The sequence below is a fragment of the Hippoglossus stenolepis genome, chromosome 5 (genome assembly GCF_022539355.2).
Source record: "Hippoglossus stenolepis isolate QCI-W04-F060 chromosome 5, HSTE1.2, whole genome shotgun sequence".
Taxonomy (NCBI): Eukaryota; Metazoa; Chordata; class Actinopteri; order Pleuronectiformes; family Pleuronectidae; genus Hippoglossus; species Hippoglossus stenolepis.
This window is the reverse complement of record NC_061487.1, coordinates 8983498-9011094: the sequence shown is the minus strand read 5'-3', so window position 1 is coordinate 9011094 and position 27597 is coordinate 8983498. Positions and strand designations below refer to the sequence as shown.

General features: G+C 40.9%; 1 protein-coding gene across 12 annotated transcripts in view; it reads right to left on the bottom strand.

Annotated features, from left to right (window-relative positions):
• LOC118109277 (transcription factor SOX-6) overlaps window positions 1–27597 on the bottom strand; it is a 105735-nt gene that overhangs the window by 32601 nt on the left and 45537 nt on the right. For 10 of the 12 annotated variants that reach the window (XM_035156271.2, XM_035156272.2, XM_035156265.2 and 7 more), the window contains 3 exons: window positions 16866–16955; window positions 8522–8694; window positions 5268–5336 (listed from right to left, as the gene is read on the bottom strand). In XM_035156271.2, coding sequence (XP_035012162.1) covers window positions 5268–5336; window positions 8522–8694; window positions 16866–16955 — 332 coding nt within the window. The remainder of the gene's footprint in view (window positions 1–5267; window positions 5337–8521; window positions 8695–16865; window positions 16956–27597) is intronic. The other 2 variants (XM_035156275.2, XM_035156276.2) reach the window with 1 other exon arrangement.

Genomic DNA, 27597 nt, shown 5'->3' with positions numbered 1-27597 from the left:
TACACACCTAGGCACAAGGAACATGTGTACACACGCAGACACAGAGTCAGAATTAATGGTCCTCTTGTGTATGGGCAGCAGGGTCAGGGGCCAACGAGTGTGTGTGTGGTGTGTCTGTATGTTGGTGTGTTCGAGAGAGAAAGAAATGTCTGGTTGTGCAGTTGGCAGGTAAGTGCACACATGTGGATGTGTGGACCTTCTCTTGAGGTAACAAACTGCCAGCTCCCACAGGTAAATAATGATTTGTTTCACTCTGGAGCCAACTGAAGAAGGAATCGTCAGATCCAGAAATGGGATAATCTAATGGCTTATTGGTTCTTTTAGAGTGGAGCAGAAATAATAACAAAATAATACAAATAATAGAAAAGAATGAAGCACCTAGTTCATGATACATTCCAGTTAGAATAAGGACAAAAACATTATGGTGCCAGTTACTCTTTGTACGGTGACAGGAGAAATGTCACAATGTTGACGACTTGGTTCTTCAACTGCCTTTACCTGCCTGCTGACATTTTGGAATATTTCTTCCATCCACTGACTCGCTTCACTTCACAAGATGAATGATCATTTATGGGTCTCTGTGCTGTGTTAAATCACATTATTAACCTGACTGAAGTAAAACTATTTCAAGTACACACCTCTGGAAAAAAGTCCACAATATGTAATAAGCCAATGATCCATTAAAGGTTTGGTCTCATAACTCAGTATAAAGTGAAAGGGACAATAGCGTTGAATCATCACCGGTGACGGCAGTTGGATTAACAGCTTTGTCCCCATAGGCCATGCTGCAGTCTCCAAGATTTGAGGAGGTGCGTCACATTAGGAGTGCGGCCGGGAGCTTGCATGTTGTTTCCTTTGACATTTGCAGGGTTGTGCACATGAGGAAAATGAGGAAATGACCTAAACTTTAGCACAAACGCAATCTGCCAATTTTAATCTGGAACGGCTTTGACTTGTTTCAGGTGCACTCTGATGACTTTTTGAATGGTATCAAGGCTGAGGTTTTTTTTAATTTGTTTGCTGTTTCTCTCTCATCTAGTGGCCAGAATTTGCTTAATGCAGCTTTAAGAATGACATACCTTCAAATAATTACACTTCTTACTTTGTCTCCATCTTGCTCCACCCATGTGAAAACAAAGACATTAGAGTGATTTTAATTGAAGCACACAGAGTTTCACTATGCTTATAGCATTTTATTTCCCACAGACTAACACACAGGTTAATACACTGGAATGAGAGTCATTGTAAAGTCAAGAGTTCGCCATTCGCCATAGCTGGTGAGTCCAATCGACGTTATGGGCCGTCCATGGCTTTCCGAGTCATTGTGTCTGAAGCTGGATTTGCTGACAGAGGAGCTGCCTGTCTATCTAATGACAAATTGCATGCTCCATTAGTTCTTCTGCATGTTTGTGAGTGTGTATCTGTGCATGCATGTGTATGTGAGTGGATGGTTGTGTTTGTGTCTATTTGTTTAAACAAAGGTTCAGCAACCCCGACCATTTACCTCAGCTAGCATCAGCATTTTATTGACAAGAGAAAATCCTGAGTCTTCGCATCAGCTATGAGGACATGAAAGAAGTTTACCTACAAGACTTGTTGGATTCTGAATCTACCATAATATGCATCTCATTTAACTCTAACACACTTCCAGGTCTCTATCAAAAGCTCAGATTAAGACTTCTGGTCAAAACCTATATGTACCTGAACTAGTCACAACGTCAACAGCTAAAAGAGTCAGCTTATAGAATTTCAACAGGGGGCAGCAAACTACATCAGCCACATACGAAAGTAATACAGTAGGATTCAATACAAAAATAAAAATAATAAGAAAACAACACTGGGGCAAGAACTCAAAAGAGAAAAAGAGGAAAGCCAGCGAAGGAGGAGACAGAGGAGTTATAAATGAAGAACAGAGAGAGGGAGGAGGAGGAGGAGGAGTGCGGCTTTGCAGTCATTAATTAGCCCGTTAGCTAGGGCCCGGGCGGTGCGGTTAGGGCCTGCGCCTTTGTGGGCCCGAAGGAAATGGGCCACATATGAGAGCCATTATAGGAGCTGACTTAACAAAGACACATGCCTGTCAGCCACCAGGCTGGGCTGGGCTGCTCAGCCTACAGCGCACAAAGGACCCACCACCAGTGTGTGTGTGTGTGTGTGTGTGTGTTTGCATGTGTGTTTGTGCACATGTGCAAATGTGTTTTTTATGTGTACATGCATATGTGTGTGTGTCCGGGAATGTCCATGAGCTGTCCATATTTGTATGCATTCATTTAAACTGTCTCTACTTTGTCAATGTCAAATGCCTATTATATTACTTATTTGTGAGCATGCTTGCATGTATGCACATTTGATGTAGGAGCATCTTATGTTTCTTCTTATTGCTTTCTGGTGCATGTGTTTCTGCGTGTGTGTGTGTGCGTGTGTTTGTGTGGGTGTGTGTGTGTGTCTTTGTGTGTAACGATATCTATCAGAATGGGGCCTTCGGAAGCGTTTCTTTAACCCGTGGACATCCCCCGCTGGCTCTCCACACCATTTAAAACCACATGACAGGAAACCTGGGTCACTTTGAACTCTGTTCCCCCCCGACAACACTGCACTCGCTGACAAACACACTGACACCATCCGTGGACAGAAAGGAAGGAGAGAATGTGGCGAGAGGTAGAAACAGAGAAATGTGCTAAAAACAGCGTCCCACTGGGTTTTTATTGTCTCCATTCATAAATCAGATACAGATAATACTCACATATTAACGCTGAGCTATAAAACTTTCAAAATTTATACTGCACACACTGGCAGTTGCAGCAAAGAACTTTTTTTTGTTTTCATATTTCTTCCATCTGGACAACATTTTGTATTTCAAATGGAGATGTGAACAACAACTGGCACCTCTAAAAAGTGGTTTTACCACACTGAAGCCCATTCTTTTCAGCTGAAACAGTAGCATTTGGTCAGCTCCTCAGAGTAATGGCCTAAGAGGAGCTCAGGTCTGGATTTGATAAGTGGAAACAGACTGGTGCAGCGCTGGCTGTGTGTTTAAGGCCAACACACATCCGACACAGCGTAAACAGCCTGTACCCCAGTGACTAAGCCCTGGAGCTTAGCCATAATAATTCTAAACCTCTGTACAGTAGATAGACCATATGCTTCTTACTAAGCTGATGCATTTGTATGCCAAGAAGTGCTATTGTTATAAAAACAACTTAAATAACGTGAAGTTTGCTCACATCCAGCTGTGATGTTTATAATACTTAGCAACCTTACAATTAAAGCAAATTCCTTCTTTTCATCACTTTTGTTAATTCATTTCTGTACCATAACCGAGTGCCAGATTGAAGCAGTTCTGGCAGCTTTAGATTAAATCCAACATGAACATAAATGTGAAACATGAGATGCCGTGCAATTCCAGGTTTCACCTGAATTTATATCACATGGTTATGAAGCTCTACATGATAACAAGCTGCTCTGTGGAGCTATTTTCTGCATATCCCTTCATCCTCAAAACCAAATACGACACAGTATCCATGCTTCACAGCGTGGAAGAGGATCCGTGTATAGGAGCTGGTTTTTATGGTCTCTCTCTCCCCTGGGGCTCAGAGGCCTAATGAAGTCCAATCCGAGCTTTATTAAGATCCAAGGGTGGGGCCTCTTAATAAAAAAAAGAAGTAGAGAAGGGGAGGGGGGACAAGCCCTCGTTAACTGCATCGCAACTCCGGAGCAAAGGGAGATCCAAGGCTTCGGATCAATGGAGATAAACAGAGTGCGGGATGAGACCGAACTAGGCACAGCTGCAGGTGGATTCAGATTGTGACACAAATTGATTTAATTCAGTAGCAATCCAACCACTTAAAAAAATAAACAAATGAAATACAAGCTGGCCAACGTCCCACGTGGCTATCAGGTACACGGCACAAATTTCCTAGCCTTTGACTCACAGCTGGTGGTAATTTCTGAGTGAGTATTAATGTATATACAGAGCAACGGATCACGCATCTCACTGCATAAGGTGGCTCAGTGAAACAGATGTAGGGATTAAAAAAGGGAAGGATATGGAATCTTTAGAAGGGAATTGCAGGTGAATAAAAATACAGGCAATCTTTCTTCTGTCTGAATGTGTCTGTCTATTAGGAAATAGATTGTTCCAGTCCTCCCTTTTCTTGTCAAACACACATAATTGTTTATCGTAAATAAAACACTAGACAAGGCAGAGCTCAGAGGGGAAGGTGCATGTAAAGGAAAAATAAAGCATTTGATTGACACAGACGCAGAGAGAGGGATGCATGGCAGAGAAAAGAGAGGAAACACATGGTCATAAATAGAAAACTGGCAACAACAAAAAAAAGAAAGAGAAGGAGGAAGCCCAGAGGAGGCTGTAATATCGATCGCAGGGTGATCAATGCAAAAGTAAACGATTCCGTAAATGATTTAGATCAGTTACTGGGTCACCGCTATGTGTGTGTGTGTGTGTGTGTGTGTGTGTGTGTGTGTGTGTGTGTGTGTGTGTGTGTGTGTGTGTGTGTGTGTGTGTGTGTGTGTGTGTGTGTGTGTGTATCTAAATGTTTTTGTATAAATACAAGGTTGTTGTGGTGTAATTGTCCCACCTTACAATAAGAGACAGAACATAAATGAACAGGCCACGACCACTTATGTTGTTGTCATTTTCCAATCACACAAGAGACCCAATAACAATGGAGGAAAAGAGGAAACAGATGTCATCATCCAGACGGAGGACAAAATTGGGGACGATGGGGAAGAAATGAGGAGAGTCTGCAAAGGGCAGAAGTACTCAGCTCCAAAAATGTGAGGAATGTATGTGTGTGGGTGTACTTGTACTTATATCTTTGTGAGGACCACTTAGCATGGGCCTTACAGAGTGAGGACATTTTTGGAAAGTGAGGACATTTTGACCTGTCCTCACTTTTTCAATGGGCTGTTTGAGGGTTAAGTCTTGCTTTTAAGGTTAGGTTTAGAATTAGGGTTAGGGTTAGGCATTTAGTTTTGATGGTTAAGGTTAGGGTGGGCGGCTAGGGAATGCACTATGCCAATCAGTGTCCTCACTCAGATTAGAGTACAAGAATTTGTGTGTGTTAGTCATTGGGGAAAACTTGACCAATTGATGAGACAAGCTGTGTCCCCAGAGGGAAAACACAGGTTTTTAAGTCAGTGGTTAAGGTAAGGGTCTCCGGGAAATTAATACAAATCTTTGCAACGTCACACCAAACTGTGTGTGTGTGTGTGTGTAGTTGGGCAGGAAGGTGTGTGTGCCTACTAACCTGGATCTGTTGTTGGAGAATGTTGATCTTCTGCTGCTGCTGCAGGAGCTGCTGCTGTTGTCTGGCAATCTGCACACACACACAGTGTGAGAAAATGGCCTTTAATATGATAACAGAAAAAATCAGAATGAATATTGGAAATGGTGCTTCCACACATACCAGACCTCATTGAGACCTTTGTTTAGCAGAGCTATGATGTTCTGACATTAAATCTTTTTCAGGTATGCTCCACCGCTGACTGAGTAGGCAACATTATGATCAAATTAAGAAATATATATTTTGGAGGCCATATATTTCGCTGACCATTTAATGCTTTTTTATTGTTTGGATGAACTACCAAACTAAAACCATCTCTGACCACATAAGCATTTTGGCTCCGTATCAGTTTCAATCCCTGTCCACACTAACATGCCTGAAAACGCATGTCATGAGACCGCTCGCACATAATGATTATGCACGTGACGGAAAAGATTATTTGCAGAATTATCGCAGAGTGCTTGTATAATAGCTTGTCTCCTACACATGTAAGTAGCTGGAGCATTGTAAAATGTAGAATTTAGAAACAGCTATTGGCAAAGACAACAGTGTCAGCAATGCTTGTAATTGATGATCCATGTTGCGTCCTACACTGGTACCTGAGGCCAATGCAGGTTGTTTTCGTTTTTCTGTGGCAGGAGTCTGAAAACACCCAATCAGCAAGCGGTTGTGGGTGTGCTCCATTCCAAACATCTCCGTTTATGCCCCTCCAGAACAAAACGCCTTGAAGTTTTCAAACTAAAACAGGCCCAGCAGCTTTTCCAAACTTTTCTGTTAAACTCCGGAGTAGTGTGGAAGCCAGTCTTATCCGAGTTGATCAAAACGCAGAGGTATGACTGTAGCCTAAGACTCTCACAGCACTTAGTTTAAGGAAAAGATTGTCTGATTTGATGAAGAAAAGGTGACTTCAGCCCCAACCTGTACGTTTACAAAGAAAAACAACAATATTTCCCTAATCTCTACCTCAGTGCTTTACTTGCCTAATCCTAACCGCAGATTGACCTCTGGATGTGAACCCTGTCCTCTGGTGTAACAGTCGTGTGCCTTGTACGGCTCCACCACCCGCTTCAATCAATTTTTGGCGCCTCTGCAATCATTAATAAATGTACTGCCTCGTTCAGTCAAAAACATGTTCCCTCTGATCATAATCCAGCCGGCGACTATATTTCCTACGAAACATATTGTAGTTGTTATTGCAGTTCAGTTGTGTAGAGAATAGGCGACAGTGCTGGTGTGACGGAGGGTGCAGCTAATTAATGCAATAAGCGGTGCAAAAAGTTCCTGAACAAATCTCTTCACTGACAATGAATCTGTGAGACTGACATGTTTACGGCCAACCACCAACATCCAGCTCGCCTCTGGGATACACAGACACCCGTCAGCACTCATCAACAGGGAGGAGGGGGCTCAAAGCTCTTTCTTCTTTTGTTGTTTTGATGGGAGATTGTCTTATGGAAAACATGTGAAGTCAAATGTTAAAGGGTTGAGTTGCATCCAGCGACAGGTAGCGGGGACCGGTCACTCATGTGAAGTTAAAATCCCTAAAGGGGCAAGGCGACATCTATTTGATCCTGCCCACTGCAAGTCAGAAAAGTAAAGCAGCTGCCTCTCTCTCTCTTTTTTTTTTCTTGAGGAGTCGTTTAGTATATTTATTCTGAAATGTAATTACAGGCTGCTGAATGGGAGGCGGCGCCCCATTTGCACACATGTCATATTTCATTAAAGGCAGATTTCTTAGGGTTTGTCTGTAGGGCATTATCCTATCAAGTCTCAACAGCAAAATGACTGGCTGATATTGGAATCTGTCTTTCTTTTCACCCTCTCCGTCTTCCCAGGTCCTTTGTGAAGCCGTGAAAGGTGGAATGTGTTGTGATGGGAGGTGTGAACTTGTCCAAACAGAGCCTGTCGTATGCCGACCTACAGTAACGTGTCGGCAAACGACGAAAACAAAGAGCAGCTCACCTAAAGATCTCTCTCTCTCGTTCTCTGTCACATGATATTTTTTTTCCTATCTCTGTCTGACACCTGAAGACATGAATCAGCGGCAGTAACTTTTGAAGTCACGCACACACAAACAACACCCGCATCAACATAGTTTAAGGAAAATGTTGCTATTACTTTAACAGCACTTTCGACCATCATCACTGTCAGTTAAGTTGACATTTTGTAAACAGAAAGGAAGGAACAACACTCAAACAAAGTCTAACAATGTCAGGCAATCACACAGGTTACACACAGAGTTTATCTCCATTATCGAAACCAGTGGTTCCTTACCTGGAGACCATGTGTCATGTGACACCGGATGAGTACCAGTATACCAAGAGTAGTGTATACTTTTATTTTTGTCTGGGTCTTAACAATCTAAAAAGAGAGTATTAATCTTTACACCTAATAGACAGCGGTTTACAAGAAGACAATGCTTTATATTAAGTGGTTACAAGCAGTACAGGTTAAGAAAAACGGATCGTATCCTTCTATTGGGAGGTAAAGCCACTAGTGACAATGTTGAGTACTGGTTAATGGTGACATAGCAGGTTGTTCTGCAACACCTAATGGCTGGCAACCCATTTAGAATGGATGCAACATAAGCATGTATATACCTTTGAGACCGGTTGCGACGTTTGCATGTCTCTCCCTTTGGAGTCAGATGAGATGTATGCGTCTCATCCACGATGACTTTGCTTTCAAGACATGGGACTGATGAAATACATTGTGATTAGCTGAAATACTTGCGTAAAGGCGCTAACATTACGGGAAAAGTTTTTACAGTAGCATTACAGACAATGGCTAATGATCTAAGCGAGGTGAGCAATATTGAAGTGGATTATAGCTTTTATATTTTTCATTGACAAAAACAATGATGAAGAAAATAATAAAGAAGAAAATAATGATGGCGAAGATTTAGAGCAAGACTATGTATCTGCTGATCCGCTGACCAAGGCTTGGTCAGTTTGAGGAGGAGGACGAAGAAGAAGGGGGGTTTTAGGCAGCTGCTTTCAAATAATGCTTAGGTATTAGAGTGCATTTATACTTAGAGCCTTAGATATTAATCGGCTGAAAAAGACAGAGGCGACAATGAGATTATTTTGCTTTATCATGATTTGATGTGGATTTTTTTCCTTCTTTCTCATTACTATCGATAATACATTTACCAACGCCACCCAATGACACTCACAAACACACACAGCCTCACACACATCCTCCAGCCCTCCCTGTACCTGCTCCTGCTGCTGCCGGGCCAGCTCCATCTGTTGCCTTTGCTTCTCCAGCTGCGAGGCCGCCATCTTTTTCTGCTCATCATGGGCGGCGAGGAGCTGCTCCCTCAGGTTGATCAGCTGACCAATCATGGTGGAAAGTTGGTGCTCCTTCTCCTCAAGAGACTCTGGCGTACCTGGACAGGAGATTATAGGGAAGTAGAAGGATTAAGTTGTGTTGTTCATGCCATGATAAGTCAGCTTGTTATCTTTTTAAATGGCATATTTGATGTTGACAACCACAATTCAAATTCAAAAACTTAAGTAGATAATGGGTGAATTATCATTTTTCGGTGAACTATCCCTTTAACACTGTATAAAGGGGGCATCAGTTTTTACTCAGTACAGAAAGAGAATAACCACAAAATCACACTTTCTCTGTTAAAGTGATTGTTAGCAGAACAACTATTGATTCACTTTGCACTGAAAACCTTTTTTTAACTACAAAACAACATTAAGAAGAAGACATTTGGTTGAGGTCCAAGATGATGGGTCGGGACTTCAACAGGTTTTCTCCTTCAGCTTCCATAACTTTGAAAAATTTTCATTCAAACCAAATTCCCACGCCACAGTTACTTTCAACACCTGCACACATGTTTGGCCAGCACAAACTGAAAAAGACCTCGTTCCCATAATTCCCATAAATCATCTGGCTTGTAGCTACATCTCAGTACTTATTATCCTCTGCCTTGTCTCTACATGCCATCAGTGTTTATCACTTAGTGTCTGCTCGCAAGAACAATAAAATCAGTTTGGCTTAACCTTTGAAAATAAGTAGGTGTCTCAGGCTTTTGTCGGGTTTACGACGTAGACATTCTTGGGAGGGTTTAGGTAGACGGGCTCACGTTAGACGCTGTCCTATGACTGGATTACATCGCAGGTAACCTATCATGACAGGCAGAGATAGCAACACCAACATTTTCCTTTTATTTCAATGCCAGCTAAATTATAAACTGTTATTTTATGTTCACTACACTTCACTCTTCCTCAAAATATACAACCAGCTTTTTCCCAGATATATGGGCTTTCTTTCTTCAAGAGTGTGGTCTTTCAGTTTGAGGGCAGGACTTATTGATTTAATGTTCATGCTTTGACTCGCACTCGAATAGCTCCCGCTTGTTCTCAGATTTGCTCTGCGTGTGCTCAAACTTTGAACTTGCACTCAGATATTTTGTTGCTTGGACCGATTTCCTGAGCTGCAACTTCACCTCTCCTTGTAATAACACGCTTCTGTGCACACGTGAAACGTCTGCAAAATAGAATGCTAGGTTTAATGTTGACGAGTAAAATTGTGCTGTTGTCATTGCAGCAAGCACACACAGGGGCTATTTGAATGTGAGCGCAAAGTTCTGAGTGAAAGCTTTACATAATCTGAATTAGGGCTGCAACAACTAATCCAATTAATAGATTTTTAATCGATTATAAAATAACTAATTTAGCCATCGTTTAGTCAGGTCTGTTTATAATACACAGCAAACACTCTGGAAACCTCTCCCGAGGTGGGGGCAGTAAACCAGCCAATCCCGTGCCTTGTGTCGCTCACGTGACGACGCATCTCCTCTCAGGAGTAAACGTTTGAAAAATGGCGGAGAAGAACGCCGCTAACGATAAGCGAAAGTGTACTTACGCAAGCAGTGAAACAAAGACACAAATTTAATTTTCTATTTGTTTCACAGCGGTTATGTTCAAAAGCACAAAAACAACCTGCTGGAAGATTTTTATGTAAATACATGAATTCAGCTCAGAGCTGTGTTGAGCGTGATGATCCACAATTAACTTAACAGATATCAGTGACGTCATACTTTCAGACATAATTCTAAATATTCAAAACAATATCTTTGATTCTGTTTTAACTACTCAAAACTCAAATTTTCATCATATGTAATTACATAGAAAGATTCAAACTAATTCATGCGTGTTATTTCAATGTAGAAATCTACAATTCAGTAGAATTATATTATATTATAGTATACAATAATCTTTCATTCCAGTTTCCGATATACACAATTTAATTCTGACCAGTCATTAATACAACACTATACTGACTAGTTTAAACTTAATTTCAGGTATCTTGAATTTTGATGAATTTAAGACATCTTGAACTTGGATTATGACAAGTCAGAAATAAATTGTAGATATCTGAAACTGGAAATATAGTCATAATTAAATTGATGTATTTATTACATGTAAAAACAGCATTGTACAAGAAGAACTGCTGGAAAGGTTAAAATTTAGCTTTTTGTCCTTTTATCCGCTTAATCGATTATAAGACAAAAATAATCATTAGTTGCCGCCCTAATCTGAATGTGAAAACAACATGTCTTGATCTCAAACTGAAAGACCACACTCTCGATATTAAACAAAAACCCGTCCTAGCATCACTTCACATTATTTCATCAAAAACTGGAGCATATTATGAGTTGTTGATCACTATACTGTGTATTTATTTCTTTTTCTACCTTTGTGCTCTTTGGTGTTTGTGCTCTCTTTACGTCTTTGGAGTAATTTACATGAACTAATGTTAAGGCAACACAACACTAACTGACCCTGACACTACTTCTGTTGTTGCTGTTGCTGTTGCGTGTGTGTGTGTGTGTGTGTGTGTGTGTGTGTGTGTGTGTGTGTGTGTGTGTGTGTGTGTGTGTGTGTGTGTGTGTGTGTGTGTGTGATTCTTCTTGTTTAAACCACTCGTGGTTTGCAGAGTGTGTGAAAGAGTTTTCTGCTTAAGTGAATGGGGACAAACACAAACACGCAAGTTTGTTGTGTTCTTCGGAGGTTTTGTATGTGTGAGCGTGTGCGTGTGTGGGACATGAACTTGCACACTCAAGTTTATCTTCTTTAGAAGTTCTTGCTCTTGTGCATGTGTGCGTGTGTGTGTGTGCATTAGTGTGTGTGTGTAAGGTCTTGCCCTGGGGCCATGTGGGGAGATTGCAGGGTGGCCCCAACACTACCTGCATACTAACAGAGTCTCCATTGTAGTCCTGTCAGGGCCCTATTGTACCCCGGACCCCCCACCCCCCCACACACACAGAACTTGCCCCTCAGCACCCCTGTATCAAAGGCAACATTCTCCTGTTCTTGTCTCTTTTTTCATGCTTTCATTCTTTCGTTCTTTTTAGTTTTCCCCGGACAACCTCCCCATCAGTTACTTTACTTCCAAGTTCAGATTCTCTCTCCCCTCCTCCTTCTCCTCTCCTCTCCTCTCCTCTCCTCTCCTTCCCCTCCTCTCCTCTCCTCTCCTCTCCTTTCCTCTCCTCTCCTCTCCTCTCCTCTTAACTCTTTTCCCTTCCCTCCCCTCGTCACTCTCATCACCTCCACTCTACTTTCATCTCCTCTACTACAACTTTCAACTCCCTCATCTATCATGCCTTCTTCCTCCCCTGCATCACCTTTCGCATATACCCCCCTTTTTTCTCACAAGGAAATCTCAATCGCCTCGTTCCTGTTCCTCCCTTTTCACTCTTCATCACCCCCTCCCCTCCCTCTTCTCGTCTCATCTTATCACCACTCTTCTGCTCCCTTGTTTTTTTTCTCCCTTTTTTACCCCTGCCCAATTCTCTTCTGCCGATTTAGTCTTGCAACACTAATGGATACTTTATAATCCTTTCATGTCTCCAAACACACACATACACACAAAGACACATACGCGCGTACAATCACACACACAATTCTAATTTCCCTACATTCCTCGAAGTGAAGTAAAGCCTATTGTGTAATCGCAACAACTGCGATTACAGCACCATGATTCATCTTTGTGGATTACGGGTTGTACATTCCAAACGCGACGCCCTGCGTTCCTTCAACACTTCTGGCACCAATAATCATCTCAGACGTTTTCCGTTTTCCATCCATCAGGATTATTCCCAGCACCTGCTGAGGGCACCAGTCAAAACAAAAAGCCATTAACTGTTTTCTGAGTCTGTGTGGATGGTCTGGATGGTCTGTCTCTAAAACAGGACTGGAGCTTAATGTTCAAACTCATACTACTTTATGAGATGGTGTTTAGTTAATACTGTTTGGTCAATGATTTGATTCATGGAGATATTATTCATTTATGTGTTTCAAGCTATCTTTTATTATCATTAATATCACAATTAATAAAAAATAGTATTGCCACAGCTGAAAATGTATTAACAAAGTATTATTAACAATGATTTGCTGCACCTTAAATCCATGTAAAAGGGGTATAATATTGAAAATATCGTAACATGTTTTTTGTTTTATTTGGATTTTGCCCTTATTTGCTTTTTTTCCCTTTTTACTTTGGCTGAATTTGCGAAGTTTCCTCTTAATTAAAAGCTAGAAAAAGACACATATCCTTAATATTATCTACATGATCCTATTCACTTTTTGTCTGTTTGCATTAACATATTTGCTAGCATACTTATTTGTTCTTTCTTTCTCCATATAAACATGTGTCAATCATTAACATTTATAACAGTCTATTTAGTTATTGGAAATAATGGTATGGAAAAATGAACTTGCTTTTTATTGTTATTCAGTTATGCATCATATTCAATTCAGAGTAAATTACTGTTTATGGAGTCACACACAAACAGTTTGTCTCATAAACTTTGTTTTACACACACTCACAGACACACCTTATAACGCACACATTCCACAACACACACACACACTCAAGCACAAAAGCCACGCATTGAAATACACACAAACCATCAAACACTCATATTATCATACCTAAACCTAACATGTTGATTGCTCCAGGTGCTCTGGGCCTGTGCCGAACCATCATGCTCCATGACGCTGAACGTTTGCCAACCCCTCTCCAAACCCATATAAACAGTAGCATATAAATGTAAATAAAAAGTAGCTGGAGATAAGATGCCTGATTTAAGTGACTCTAAAATGGCTTAAAACATGCTGTAAATGACGCCGTTTCGAGTCGAATATGAATGTCGGGGCTTCCGGACACCTGGATGACACCACACGAGCAGTATGGATGTATGTTGTGTTGTTTTTCTACGTCTGAAGATGAGGTCCCGTTGACATCAAATGTTTTGGATTTGGCTGCAAAACTGTTTACCCCTGACTCACTCAAAGAAACCCTTCATTTACCCCTCCATCGGCATAGTAGGTGAGTAGAAATGTTTCATTTTTCAGCGAACTATCCCTTTAACAATGTGTCCAGACAGAGGAGACACATTGTTAAAGGGATAGTTCACCGAAAAATGTTGCTCCCGTCAGCTAACAACATCGTCACCATGATAAAGTGAGCGAATGACCACAAAACTGAAGTGAAGTGTTATAATGTCACCTGGTTCCCACAATTGGCCTGTTAGAGCAGCAGCAGACGAGTGCAGTCGCTCTGGGCACACAGCCAGATGTGTATGAATGCAACACTTTGTGTGTGAGTGTGTGTGTGTGTTCTTATAAATCTTCTCGAGATAAGTAAGTTTAAAATATATAAACTCTCTTTAGGCTATATATACTCCACATTACACATGTTGAAATGCATTTGTCATTGTTTTTTTTCACCCTGAAAATAAGTGTAAATGAACAATTAGGTTCAAGAGGAGCCACAGAGCCACAGTTGAGTTGGAGTATTTAGGTCAGCTTCATCTCAGCCATCATTAAATACAAGACTTTGATGCTTGAATTCAATCAGAGCAACAGAAACCAGTGTGTGTTTGTGTGTGATGTTCATGAATCAGTCAATGCTATATTTATACATATTTATCATATTTTGTTTTTGATACTTTCCTCTCATCTCGATTTCATCACACTTGAGGAAAAGGTCAAAGTCCGGATAAAGTTTGCAACTTACTTAACATGTGTATTATATCTTTGATGACCTGTTAATCTGAGTGTTAATCAGTGATATTTAAGCAGTTATTTACAGATTTGGGGGACAAATAAATACAAGAGAAAAAATATTATGTAGAGCAAAAAACTAAAAAGAAGCAGACTGTTTTTAATTATCTGAAAAAACTAATTTACATTAGTGAGACACAAACAGACTGAAAACATAATGTAAGTGGAAAATTTATGGCCTTGTGTTTTTAATTTGCAATAAAAGCTCGAAAATAGAGTATAGTTTTGTAGTGTGTATTTAAACGTTTTTAAACGTCATATTCACTATAAAAAGTATTAAGTGAAATGTATTGTAGTTTGAGAGACTGAGGTCAGCAGACGTCTTTATTCTTAAGTGAAAAAAGTGTAAAGGACTGTAAGAAGACTGATCTAGCACTTGACCTGGATTAAGAATAGATGTCCCTATTTATATAAAAATAAAGATAACTTTTAAATGAAAATAAGTAATATGAACTGAAATGTCCACTTAATAGTTCAAGAGCGCATAGTCTAACAAAACTTTTTAACGTCTGCACTGATCTGTCTCTTAATGAGTTATCGGATATGTACACGTCCTGGTGATGCTTTGAAAAATGAGTGTGTGTGTGTGTGTGTGCGCGTGTGTGTGTGTGCTAGAGAGAGAGCGAGAGAGAGAGAGAGAGAGAGAGAGAGAGGAATCTCTGTCCTGGAGTAAAAGTCAATGTCAGTGCTGTTCTGCTCTAGACGCCTCTCTGTTCTCTCTTTTTTCCACTCTCCACAGAGGAAATGCTTGCCATTTCAACGGCAGACCATCACAAACGCTTTCTGTCACTCAGAGGAGCTCGACTGCAGCGCCGTTAGCGACTAATGTTACGGCACACAAACAGAATTCACTGTCGCTCAGGGGATGGAAAGAATTTCTCTGAGTAAATATGTCAGGTTTATTTTAAGTAACATGTAGTTTACCACTTTATATCTTTTCTTCCATTCAGCACCGAAATCATTGAAAATGGTGAGAACACAATTCATAACTGCCGCAGCTCTCGTTATACACATTTAATCATGGTTATAGAAATATGAACATTTTAGGGGATAAGAGGCGAAATAAGAACAACAAATTCTCTTACTTTTCACTTACTGGCCATGTCAATTTAATGAATAAAGAAAACTGAAAAATAGGAATGTAATAATAATAATATATTAATAATTACTATAATAATTATAATATAGTAACAAGGACAATTTTTATATTTATCCAAGTTTTAAAAATGTAGACAGAAATTGCAAATGAGCCCTACATTACTCACCAATTATTCTCAAATTAACAACAATAAAACTTTCTACACTGTAAATGGTAATTTTAAGAAGTGTTTTGCTGTATTTTTAAGAATGAAAGTTACCAGATTCTTACATTAACATGAAAAATGACGCGCCCCATCTGGAATATATGGTGATGTAGACAATGATGACAGAGGTGGTGCAGTTAATTTCATAATTTATGTAGGCTCTAGTATTTATTATGTAAACCACTTCTCCAACTGGGTAAACCTAAACTTAAACCTGAACGATTTTCAGACAGGGTATTAATCTTTCCTTTCCTTTCTCAACAACAATTTACTCTCAATGGGTGATGTGTATTATATTTCGTCTCGGCTTGTTCCTCCTGCTGCAGCCGCTGACTGAGACAACATGAGATCCCCCACAATGCTGCTATTTTCACTTTTGTGAATACCAGAGCAGGTCAAGAATACATTGGCCTTGCCGCGATTTATAGCTTCATAAATGCTATTTGCTGACACAGAAAAAAAAGAATATTGGAGCATGTGCAGCCTCTCCCCTCATACACACCCTTTAATCAAAGTTACAATTACAACCTGGACTGTTTAAAAGCGTCCGTCGGGGCTCTTTCTACTGTGACAGGTAGACCAGGGAGACGTTTACTCTTCTGCTTTCATATGCAGAAACATGCTGAAAGTATACACGAGGAGAATTACAGCATATTTGACTGTTTCTTACCCTTAAATTTAGCTTTGCCATTTAGCTTTGACATAACACGGTGTCCTTTTTAACTGCACACACCATTTGCTTGTTTCATAATGATGGTGTTGCATGTTCGGGTCAACCAGAAGAAACAAGAAGAAGATCCTCAGATGATGAGGATCTGCCATTACTGTTATTACGATCATTTAAAGTTTATTATTATTGAATGTATCGCGTTTCCAAATCGCACAAATTCAACACTACACTTCTTCAGGTCACTTGAATACACATGCCAAGTGTACAGCTGTTTAGATGAAGAGTTCCACAGACATACAGACAGTCAGATGTCTGTCTGTGGAACTGAGGTTTTCTTTATCATACCATTGTTTACTCAGGGAAATTGATGGGGCATTAATCTCTTTTACAGCGATGCCCTTAGATTGCATTCACACAGGCAGAGAGATACATGAAAATATAGCATAAAACTATTTAAAAGCGGACTAGCAAGAATGAGTTGTATTTTCTCTTCAACTCCTACCTTTGACCTCCTCCAGCAGTTCACTGGCGTTCAGGCGGTCAACGCGCTCCTTCCAGTCCTTTGAGAGGAGCCTCTCCATGCACGATGGTTCTATAGCAAGACAGAGAATAATCCCTTTCAGTTTGGGTGTTTTTAAACACTTTTCCCTGCAGACAAGCAACCTGTGATGAAAGTCACTAAAGACCCCGAACAAACATCACGCTCACGTACCAGGAAAGACCGGAATAAAAACAAGACACAGAGCAAAAGTGCAAGAGAGAAAAGAACCAATCTCTACGAATTGTTGGGTTTTTTGTTCTTTTTTTAATAGATCAAGGAATTGTTTCCTCCTCCTGATTCTCTCTTTTTTTTTTTTTAAGGAAAAAATTCAGCAGCTGACCAAATGAGAATGTCTGCATTGTCTTGACATGGGGTCTTATTTGTAGCTTGTCTTCTTTCTCACAATGTGCCTCATAGCCTCAGGGTAATAGACATCAGAGACATGTGGTCTCATAAGATTCATAAGGTCTCATTTGTTCACTTAGAGTCCTGTTGTGAACCTCACTTCAACAATGGAAACTTTTCAATTCTTCACCAGGCTGAGAACCATGCAGTGAGACAGATGTCTGCAAGCATGAGTGTGTCAGAGTGTTTGTGTGTATTACACTGAATGAAGTCTAGTATATACATGCATTTTGTATGATGAAGAGGATTTACAGCATCCAACACCATCACTGATTGTTTCCTTTAGATTTTGTTTTTATGAAATGAGCATCATTACTCTACTCTATTATTGTTGTTAAGGTATTCAGATGCATGAGTTGTTCTTGTCCTGTTACATGTAAAATACAATAGCCCCAGTGCAGTTACCACCAGTAACCACAGATGCGACCAGTTCTCTTAAAAATATATTTTTTAATTATATGCTTTATTATCTATTCTTCAAATAGTTATTTATGTAAATGTCATTTTTTCTTGCTGGTATTAATGTTTTAACTGTTTTCATTTACATGTTTACACTTGTATATATCTTTCTTTGGCAGGAAAGAGAGGCCTCTTGTAATTTCATTGTTTCTGAATATAATGACGATTAAGATCTTTCATGTTTCATCTTCCAGTGTCAAGATAAAAGTATGTACCTGGCAGATCGCAAATCGCATGTTGACACAGAACAAATCAGTGAAACGTTCAGAAACTTTTTGTGGTTGTATTTCAGCAGTTGTTTCGGGTTCAGGGAAAGATTGTGGTTTACTTACGTTTATCTCAAACCTCAATCTTTCCTAAATCTCAACCCAAGCGCTTTTGTTGCCTAAACATAACCACAGATTGGATTGTGGACGCTCTGCTCTGTGGTGTGACAGTCATGCACTTTGAACACCCGCCACCTATCCCAGTCACCTCTAGTCTACCCCATTTCACATGCCGAAGTGTCCTTGGGCAAGACACTGAACGCCACGTTGCCCCTGATGCCTGTGCCGGCAGTGTGTGAGTGATGTGTGGTAGAAAGTGCTGGACTATATAGTTGCACTTTAAGAGTGTGTGTAAATGGCAAACAATACTTTCAGCTATCCATTACCTGACTGTATGTGTCTGCATATGAAACTGCTTGCTTGTACTGTATATACTGTACATGTTCATCAACTCCTTTCATACCAGCAGACAAGACACAGATGGTGTCACGATCACCACGCCGCAGCCTCAGTCACTGAAGACGTTAAAAAAGAAAAATCACACACACACACACGCACGCACACACACACACACACACACACACACACACACACACACACACACACACACACACACACACACACACACACACACACACACACAAAAAGGAGAAATTCATGGTGACTGTGTGGAAAACATGCCCCTGAGGTCTTGCCTGATTTAGAATGGTTAAGTGAGACAATAGTTCATTTGTGGTGCCTTTATCCTGACAAAAGGCGCTATAGGCATTCATAAGGGCACATGGCCTATTGTGAATGGCTTAATGTTTCGTTTGTGCGTATGGGCCCATTGTGTGGTCATGAGATGCCGTCAGAGCACAACTTCCTCATTGAGTCCATTAAAGCCTTGCATGTTTACAGTCGGATTATGATTGTTGTAAATAAGCTAATGCAGCTGTCCAGATCACATGGGATCAATGGAAAGGAAGGGGGGAGGTATAGGGGGAAATGGCAGAGAGGGGGCAGCGACAACACATACAAACAATACAAAAAACAAAAAAAATGCTGATAATGATGGTAATTTCCCATATATGGGAAAAACAGTGGGTATTTCCAGACAGATGGCCCAAGTTGCAGTAAAAGAAGGTAATTAATACAATTTCCCTACCCTCTGGACAATGGAATCCACCGGATTCTTCATAGATTTTATGGACAAGCGGCTCCGCAGGATATGTGTTTGCGTACATTTGGTTCAATGGTGATATTTACAGCCGGTAAAGGGGGAAAGCTGTAGGACGGGCCCGTGCAGGATGAGAGGCGTTTTTTCTCATCACAAGACCTCAAGTACGCTTATTCACAGAGCCTCGAATAAAACTAAATTAGGGTGCACAATTTATGGGAGCACTTAGGCAGGGAAACACAACCTGTAACTTCAGGATACATCTGCATCAGTCAACCGTGTGTGTACTCTGATGCACAATTTATACCCCCCATACCAATAAACAGATCAGACGAGGAGACAGTGGGGGGATGGGAGGGGTAAGATGTAAATGCGAAGGGGGAAAAGGAAGATGCGAAGAAGAGAGGGATGAGAGAGGATGAGCAGGAGATATTTTACCCTAGATGGCTCTCTATTTGTCCCCGCGGCCGAGTCAGGGATCAAGTGCTGTTTAGATTGGAGGTTGGATAAAAATTCCTCCCTGTCCGTGCACCAGCTCCTTTATCAAGTGGAGAAATGCAGAAGACGGATGAGTTGAAAAAAGAGCAGGGAGAGGAGGGGAGGGGCAGCTGAGGAGTGAAGGAGGAGTGGATGAAAGAAAGGAAGTGGAAAGAAAACGATGTGGTAGGTGAGCTGAGGAGTGATATGGTCAAGATGCTCGTTTCATCCCTTTTTTTCATTCAGTTTTCGAAGCTTGAGTGGAGAGTGAGAAGAAAATTTGAAATCCCCTGAAACAGTAGAAAACCAATAGATACTGATAATAAAGCGTTTTATGTCTAATACTGAACTGCTGTTGCGAAAAACTCTACAATCACCTGAATTATTTTCCATGAAGGTCTTTCTCTAACCCTTTATCTCAGTTTGTCATTGATGGTTTGAACACTAGCAGGGAAAGACAGGGAGGAGACACAGAAGGAAGATGAAGGAGATAAGAAGTAAATCAGCACAGAGGTAGAAAGTGAGCCGGTGTAAACACAGTTTTATCACCTGTCCTTATGCCAAGCTGCCAAGAGACAGTGTTTTGGGTGTTTTACATGAGCCACAGGCAACTTAGTGTGTATCTGTGTGTGTGTGTGTGTGTGTGCGTGTGTGCGTGCGTGCGTGCGTGCGTGCGTGCGTGCGTGCGTGCGTGCGTGCGTGCGTGTGTGTGTGTGTGTGTGGTAGACAAGCATCAACACTCCCAAAGAGGCACTGCCAAGAACAACAGTGTGCCACAGGCTTTCACTCAGATTGAGTCTCATGTTTCTTTCACTTTCACTGTTTCCATGTGTATAAACGATTCTAATGAAATTTAAGTAAAACGAACAAAGTCGAGCAAAGCTTCAGAAGAGTAAGCGTGTCGTGTAGTGAACTGTAATTTTATTACCGTCAGCGTTTCTAGCCATAACATAGGCTCTACTGGTAACAGGGTTAATGTAATGGCACAAGGGTTAGGGTTAGGGTTACTCATTTCAAAATTAATTTGGGTATAAACTAGTCACTTACTAACAATACTAACAATAAATATAACAACCTATGATTTTTTAAAGTAAACTGTGTGCTTGAACACATCATATATTCAATGATGTGTGTCTTGGCTCAAAGCTATAGAAGTAACAGCGAACAAGGTGGATAATACTTGGTGTGTGACGGTATAATTCAGGTTTTCATTTGTTGGAGCAGCTGAAGAGTTTCTGAAAAATGTCATCACGTACATCTAATGACAGGAACATCTCCAGTGGTGATTGGCTGATACATTTTCTCTGTGTTTGAATTTATTCATTGAAATTCACCAAAGAACAAAAATAATTCCTGTGAGAGGTAGTTTTCTGACATTCGGTAGTTTAACACTCAAGCCCCCAGTGTATACGTCTGTTTTATCTGTTTTATATTTCATGATGTTTCAATTATTTCCTTATAATTCACTTGACATTTGGATGGAAACATGGTGTCTCTTTCGCTCTCTCTCTCTCCCAGACACACACAGCGTGCTATGCCAGAGCTCAGGAACTCTCGGGTCTGCAGCCGAACGCCAAGGTAAAGAGAAAAAACAACATTAATCTGAAAAATTATTTAATGTTAAAAATAACAAAGGCCAATGTTCTAGTGGCTGCCTGATGTTTGCGTAACACACGCGCGGGTGAAAAAACCCATTTCGTCTTTGCTACTGAAGGTGTGTAAATGGAAGCTGACAGCTACACTTTACACTTCCAAATTTATGTCAGTAGTGTGACTTCAGCTGCAAACCCCACAGCAACAGACAGAGAGAGGAAGGAAAGAAAGAAAGAAAGAAAGAAAGAAAGAAAGAAGGAGGAACAGGATAGAGAGTGGAAGAAAGATAAATAATAAGATTCAGAGAATAAAGTGAGAGCAAGAGTGAAGGAGAGGAACAGAGCGAGAGAGCAGCTGTCCCAACAGCTGGCCGGCAGGATTGATGTCTCAGTGAAATAAAACTCAACATATGTCCAAACATGAGAAGACAGGCCAGCCAGGAGGAGGAAACACACACACACACACTGATGTGAGAGCCCCGTTGCACTCTAAAGAATATACATGCACACCACACACACTGATTAAAGAACGGCACTCCACTGCTGACACGTTTAATGTCACAGAGAGGGTTTTATAACACACACCTTCACACACACACACATAGATATGACACACACACACACACACACCTTGAATGGCCTAGCACTGCTAACTCAGTTTTGTAAAACCATTAAACTGCAGAGTGGTTAGCCTGGCTGTGTGTTAGCACGGTGTCCATTTCACACACACTATTTTCATCTGTCAGATGACACCCAGACTCTCTTGTCGCAGAACATGGTCTGAGAAAGCAGCCAGGCCCTACTTGCTGGGGGGGGGCGGGATTCGGAATAGTAGCCCTGTGTAACCCTCTTTTTATACATCAACCCAACACACACACACACACACACACACACACACACACACACACACACACACACAGTCATCTGTTTGCGTTCGAGGCCCAGCATTATGCCCAGTCAGACGGAGTGGACCACCTGTAGGAACCACGTGTTTGCATTTCGTCATTAAGCTGACTTTCTCATCCCGGTTGACTTGAATACAAAATCAAATTGACCCACTGTTAACTCAAAACTGGTGCAACAAAACACTGATGTAAGACGTATGAGATGTAAACCGAGGGGCTACAGCAAAGTAAACTTCTAATTATTTTCTCAATATATTGATTAATTTGTTGGTCTACAGGGGAAACAATGAAATAACAGCTTCCCAAAACCAAGAATGGCATATTTCAATTTATTGCAAACACAATTTGCCTGACTGAACCTGTGATGTAGAAGCCGCCTCTGCGCGGGCGGATCACAGCTGACATTCAGTGAGTAGATAATGAGTGCATTTTCATTTTTTAGGTGAACTTTCCTTTTAACCATTTTCAGGTTCACAGTTTACTTGGCAGGGAACTGCAGCTTTGGCCTTTGCCCTTTAACATTTACGAAATGTAATTACTATATTTTACTTAGCCTGAAGCTTAGAGAATTAAATCAGGCATCAACATTACTTGGCCAGGGCTTTGATTCCCACTGAGGGCCACCCGGGCTAAAAATACTCTCACAGTGCTCACTCGCGGCAGTGTCGAAGGCGTAAGGTCAGAAAACTGCAGCCCTGAATTAGACAAAGGATAGTGTTTCTACTCAATGTGTGAGTTTAATGCTAGAAAAGCCTGACTGCTGATCTCTGCTGTGCAGCCGGAGAGGTCGGGCCTGTGCTGCGTTACAGCGCTGACATCACCCACCACTGCAGCCTTATAGGAGACCACAGCGTGGAGGTTTGTCCACTGACGGAAGCACAGAGGCACAGAGTTTTAATAAATTACAATAATGGTAAGAAAAGGACTTTAAAAGAGAGTGGTCTAACTAACTAAGATTACACTCCAACAAATCAGTCTACTGGCTGATTTCTTTTCTCAACTAATACAAGCCCAGACATTTTTCAGATATTTTCCAGCTTCTCAGCCCGAGTTCTTTGTGCCAGAGGTTGAGAACAATCAAGTAGAAGTGACTGACGAGCTTTAAAAAAACGTACTGTTGCTTGGGCATGTGACACACCCCAACTGCAACAAGGTCAGTTCACTTTGGATTTAATTAAATGTAAAGTAAAACATCTATTCACTGAAAATAATTGAATACACTCTCATATTTTTGTCTATTTCTTGTAATTTTCTGGGTTAATCATTTCCCCTTTGTGAAAATATGATAAATGTAAATAGTGTTTTTATGAATAGAATTTGTCTTTTTCTCTAAAAATCCTTCGTATATTTTCATCACAAAGACATGTAATGTAACACATTTGAAAATGTTTTTTAATGATCAAGATGTTGGTGTAGATTGAGATTTCTGCACTTTAACATTCTGTATAATTTTTACATTTAATAAAACAGACTTGAATCCAGACAAACTCACAAATTGCTTCAAAATTGCTTCTTTGTCAAACACACACTTCCAAAAATCCAGTTCAAGACCCAAGCTTCTGGTTCCACTTTAGGCATGATATATGAAACCCTACCTACTTAGCACACACACACACACACACACACACACACACACACACACACACACACACACACACACACACACACACACACACACACACACACACACACACACACACACACACAGACATACACACCTAAGTCCACACAGCACTATGTGTGGTTCAAACACAATAGAAGCGTTGTTTTGGTTCGGGCCCCCGGGGGAGCCAGTGGGGGCTGTGGTTTGGGTCACAGAAGAGAGATGTGAGGGGGATCAGTGGGGGAGCTGCTCCAGCTGACCAGAGAGGAGAAAAGGCAAGTGGATCCCCTCTATCCCAATCCTGATGCCACGGACACGTCCATATCAGAAAAATGGATGGGATGAGATGGAGAATATACTGCACATATGACACAGCTCTTTAAATCATCTGTGACAGGAGGGATCATCATTTATAGTATATTCCAATAAGTAAGTACTTTGATGCAGCCACATTAAATATTTCCCCAAATCAGTAAGAATCATTTGGCATTAAAAAAAAACTCCAAGGCCGAAAAACAAATAATCTGTGCAGAAAAATCTATAAAACAAAACATGCAGTCTTATATTTAGACTTTAGATTGAGATAAGTACACTTTTATATATTTTCTTGGAAAAATACTCATATTTCCACACGTTTAACAGTTGCTATGTTTTTTTGTGACCAGGAGAAAACTCTGCCTGCAGTTAGGTCAATATTAAAGAAATTGTGCCTGTGCTGCATGTTTGTTTTTTTATTCTTTATGTCATTTGTATTATTGCATTATCAATTTTAACACCTAAAATAAGCAGATTTTTGTCTGACTTATATATTTAAGTAAAAAAAACAAGTTCATAAGAATAAATTTCGAGTTGATTGGACATGTAGTATACTGTGTATTAAAGCCATGCGTGTGACGGTCTGGTGGAAACAAACTGTGATGAAATCACAGTTTGTTTTTCAACAGATTTAAGTTCATATCTTTGACAAGTCAAACACGCTCCACTGGCTTCAAACATGATCCCTCTTGGCTGTGACACAGACAGTACTTCTTTTTTTATTATGCCTGTATCATGTTTTCCTGTGCCAGATGCAAAATGACCAGGTGAACAATTTGGCATTTCACTGAAATCCTAGTTTAAAAAAAGGAAAAAGGGCAGGACTTGATAAAATCACTATTTAATCTGATTCTTTTGGACAACATTCAAAACTGTTCCAGCAAACCACATTGCATGCGCCAGTACCACATGCTGGCTGGCCTGCAGCCAAGCTGAGCAGGAGAGGGCTACCAGGCATATCCCACTGACTGTATTTGTAGTCAAGACCCACAGGTTGTGGCTGATCATTAGTAAAGAGATCCCTATCAATTACAGTGGAAGAGATTGAAACCGACCACAAGAAGTCCAGGGGGAGTTGGCCTGTTGGCAGAGCCGAGGAGCAGTACTGACCACCACATGCAGCTACAGTACGTATACAAGGAGATTAGAGCTCAAGATTAAAGAAAAGTTTATGTTTGGGAGAAAATACAGGCTTCGATACACACACACACACACACACACACACACACACACACCACAATATATTACAGCAAGTTGGGACGGGACTTTGTTCAATAGTGCTGATCTTTATGCACACGCGCACACACGCACACATACACACACACACACACATACGCACACGCAGACAAAGTCTCTGCCTGCACACAATCACAGCTCAAGCTGCCAATCCCATAGAGGACGGCAAACATAGTGCCAGAGCCAAGACCTTGTTAATTAGCCAATAAGCTTAACTCTGGGGGCCAACCCAACTCGCCTGTTAAGCTGTCATCACAACTACTTCCACCTGAGTGTATGTATCCATAAGCCCTCACATGCACACACACACACACACACACACACACACACACACACACACACACACACACACACACACAGGTCAGGCATACAGGGCTCACAGGCCATGTGGAAGTTCAAGGTTCTGTCATGCACTATGGCTTCATCTGCAGCTCAGGTGAAATGGTCTGCAGATGATTTACCCTTCAAACTGTGTTCCTGACAGGCCCGGGCTAATAGCTGAGCTGCTAATTGGTTCTGTTTTTGTTCTTCTGTAAAGGAAAGGGAATCTAATGTAATGTTATATTCCAGGTGGAGCATCGATTAACTCTTAGAGCACATGCTCGAGGATGCACACGTTTACGCGTCCCTCAGAGTCTGTACACCGACAACAGCCCCCTCCACGAGAGAGCATACTTTCCACAGCTTGAGTGGCAGTAACAGCAGAGATGTTGAAACAGGCTCTCAGCAGCGAGAGAACAAAGCGAAGCCTGGCAGAATGTCTCTATTGTCACAGAGCGACAGGGTTAGGGGAAAGCTTGGCCTCGCTCTGACCCCCTCTTCCAGCTGGGGAAGCCATTATATGGGTGATTGGGTGCCCAGCTCTGGCCCGTCCTGAAGTCAAGACACAGTGCAGGCTCCTCCAAACTGGACAAGAAGTCAAGCTTGAACACACAGTGAAGGGACAAGGCTCATAAAACTGTAGCTGCACAAACAGCTGTATAACAGGTCTCAAGGCAGTAGAAGTGTGTATAAATACAACCATTAAAATGTTCCCCATTGCTGTATATTAATTATGCCAGGGATGCATCATTCATCAGTGTCATTAATTTGTTAAATTCAGACACAAAGGCCTTACATAAAATACAAGCTTTTAAAAGCCCACAAAATATTTTTTTATAAAACATGCTGAAGTTTTATTTCCAAGAGTTTGAATCCGAGTTAATCTGCTTCATCAGGACTGTGAGCGCATTTTTCCAGGAGATCCTCAACCGGGGTTGGATTTTGATTCAAATATTGCTAAATTAGTGAATTTGTGACGGCAGATTTTATTTTTCAACCAAGCTGTTTACGAGTACACACACAAAAACAGAGCTCTCTCACGAAATGAAAAAAAATATTTTGTGACCAACTGTTTTGTGCGGCCTGATTTTCACGGCCTTTAATCATTTTTTTAAACTGAGGCGGGGAATTGGGGCCGGAAAAAATGTGGGGAAGTACAGCTGAACCATGGAAAAGGTTTTGTGTTTTACACCTAATTATGAGCTATTATGAGCTCAAGTTTCCTCCAAAAAAACATGGCAGTCGTGATGACTTATGAAAAGAAAGCTGGGTTTGTTGGATTGCAGAATGCATCATCATGTTGCCACTAATGCCAGACTGGAAGCTGTGATGTCGCCCGTTTCCATATGACGGGAGGGGCAGCTAGTGGTGTTCCCAAGTCTAAAATTATATCATTGGTTTGGGTTTATATGAATACCGAGGGTAAGGATTCCCTTTTGTTGTTGTGATATCTGTAACAAACACATACAAATGATGTAGTTCAAATCTCCCACTGCTGTGCATTCAGACCGATGGGTGACTGTCAAACTGTGTCAGACTGCCTGTCAACATTGTCAATGTTCTGCAAAAATGAATAAAACATGAGAGCAATGTTCCTCTCAGTCTATGAGTAGTACACTGCCTGACTTTGAAGCCTCATCCATGTCACTTTCACACATTTTAATCCCTGCTGAAAAAGGCAGATAGGTGTTGTTCTTATGGTTTTTGTAGAACTTGAAGATGAAGGATATGTCCTTGAGGTGTTTTCTCACCAAGTCTATATTTTTCAATTGCGTTTTTTTAAATCCATCAACCAATCAAAAGTCGCCACGCGTAGAAACCTTGCACACTGGGTCTGATGCGTTTTATTATTCTGAAAATTCTAAGTATAGGAGATGAAAAGGAGTCAAGCAGTGAGGATGATTTGGGGATCCTGTCACACAAAGGGAAATATTGGGTCCATCCAATCCTGAGAG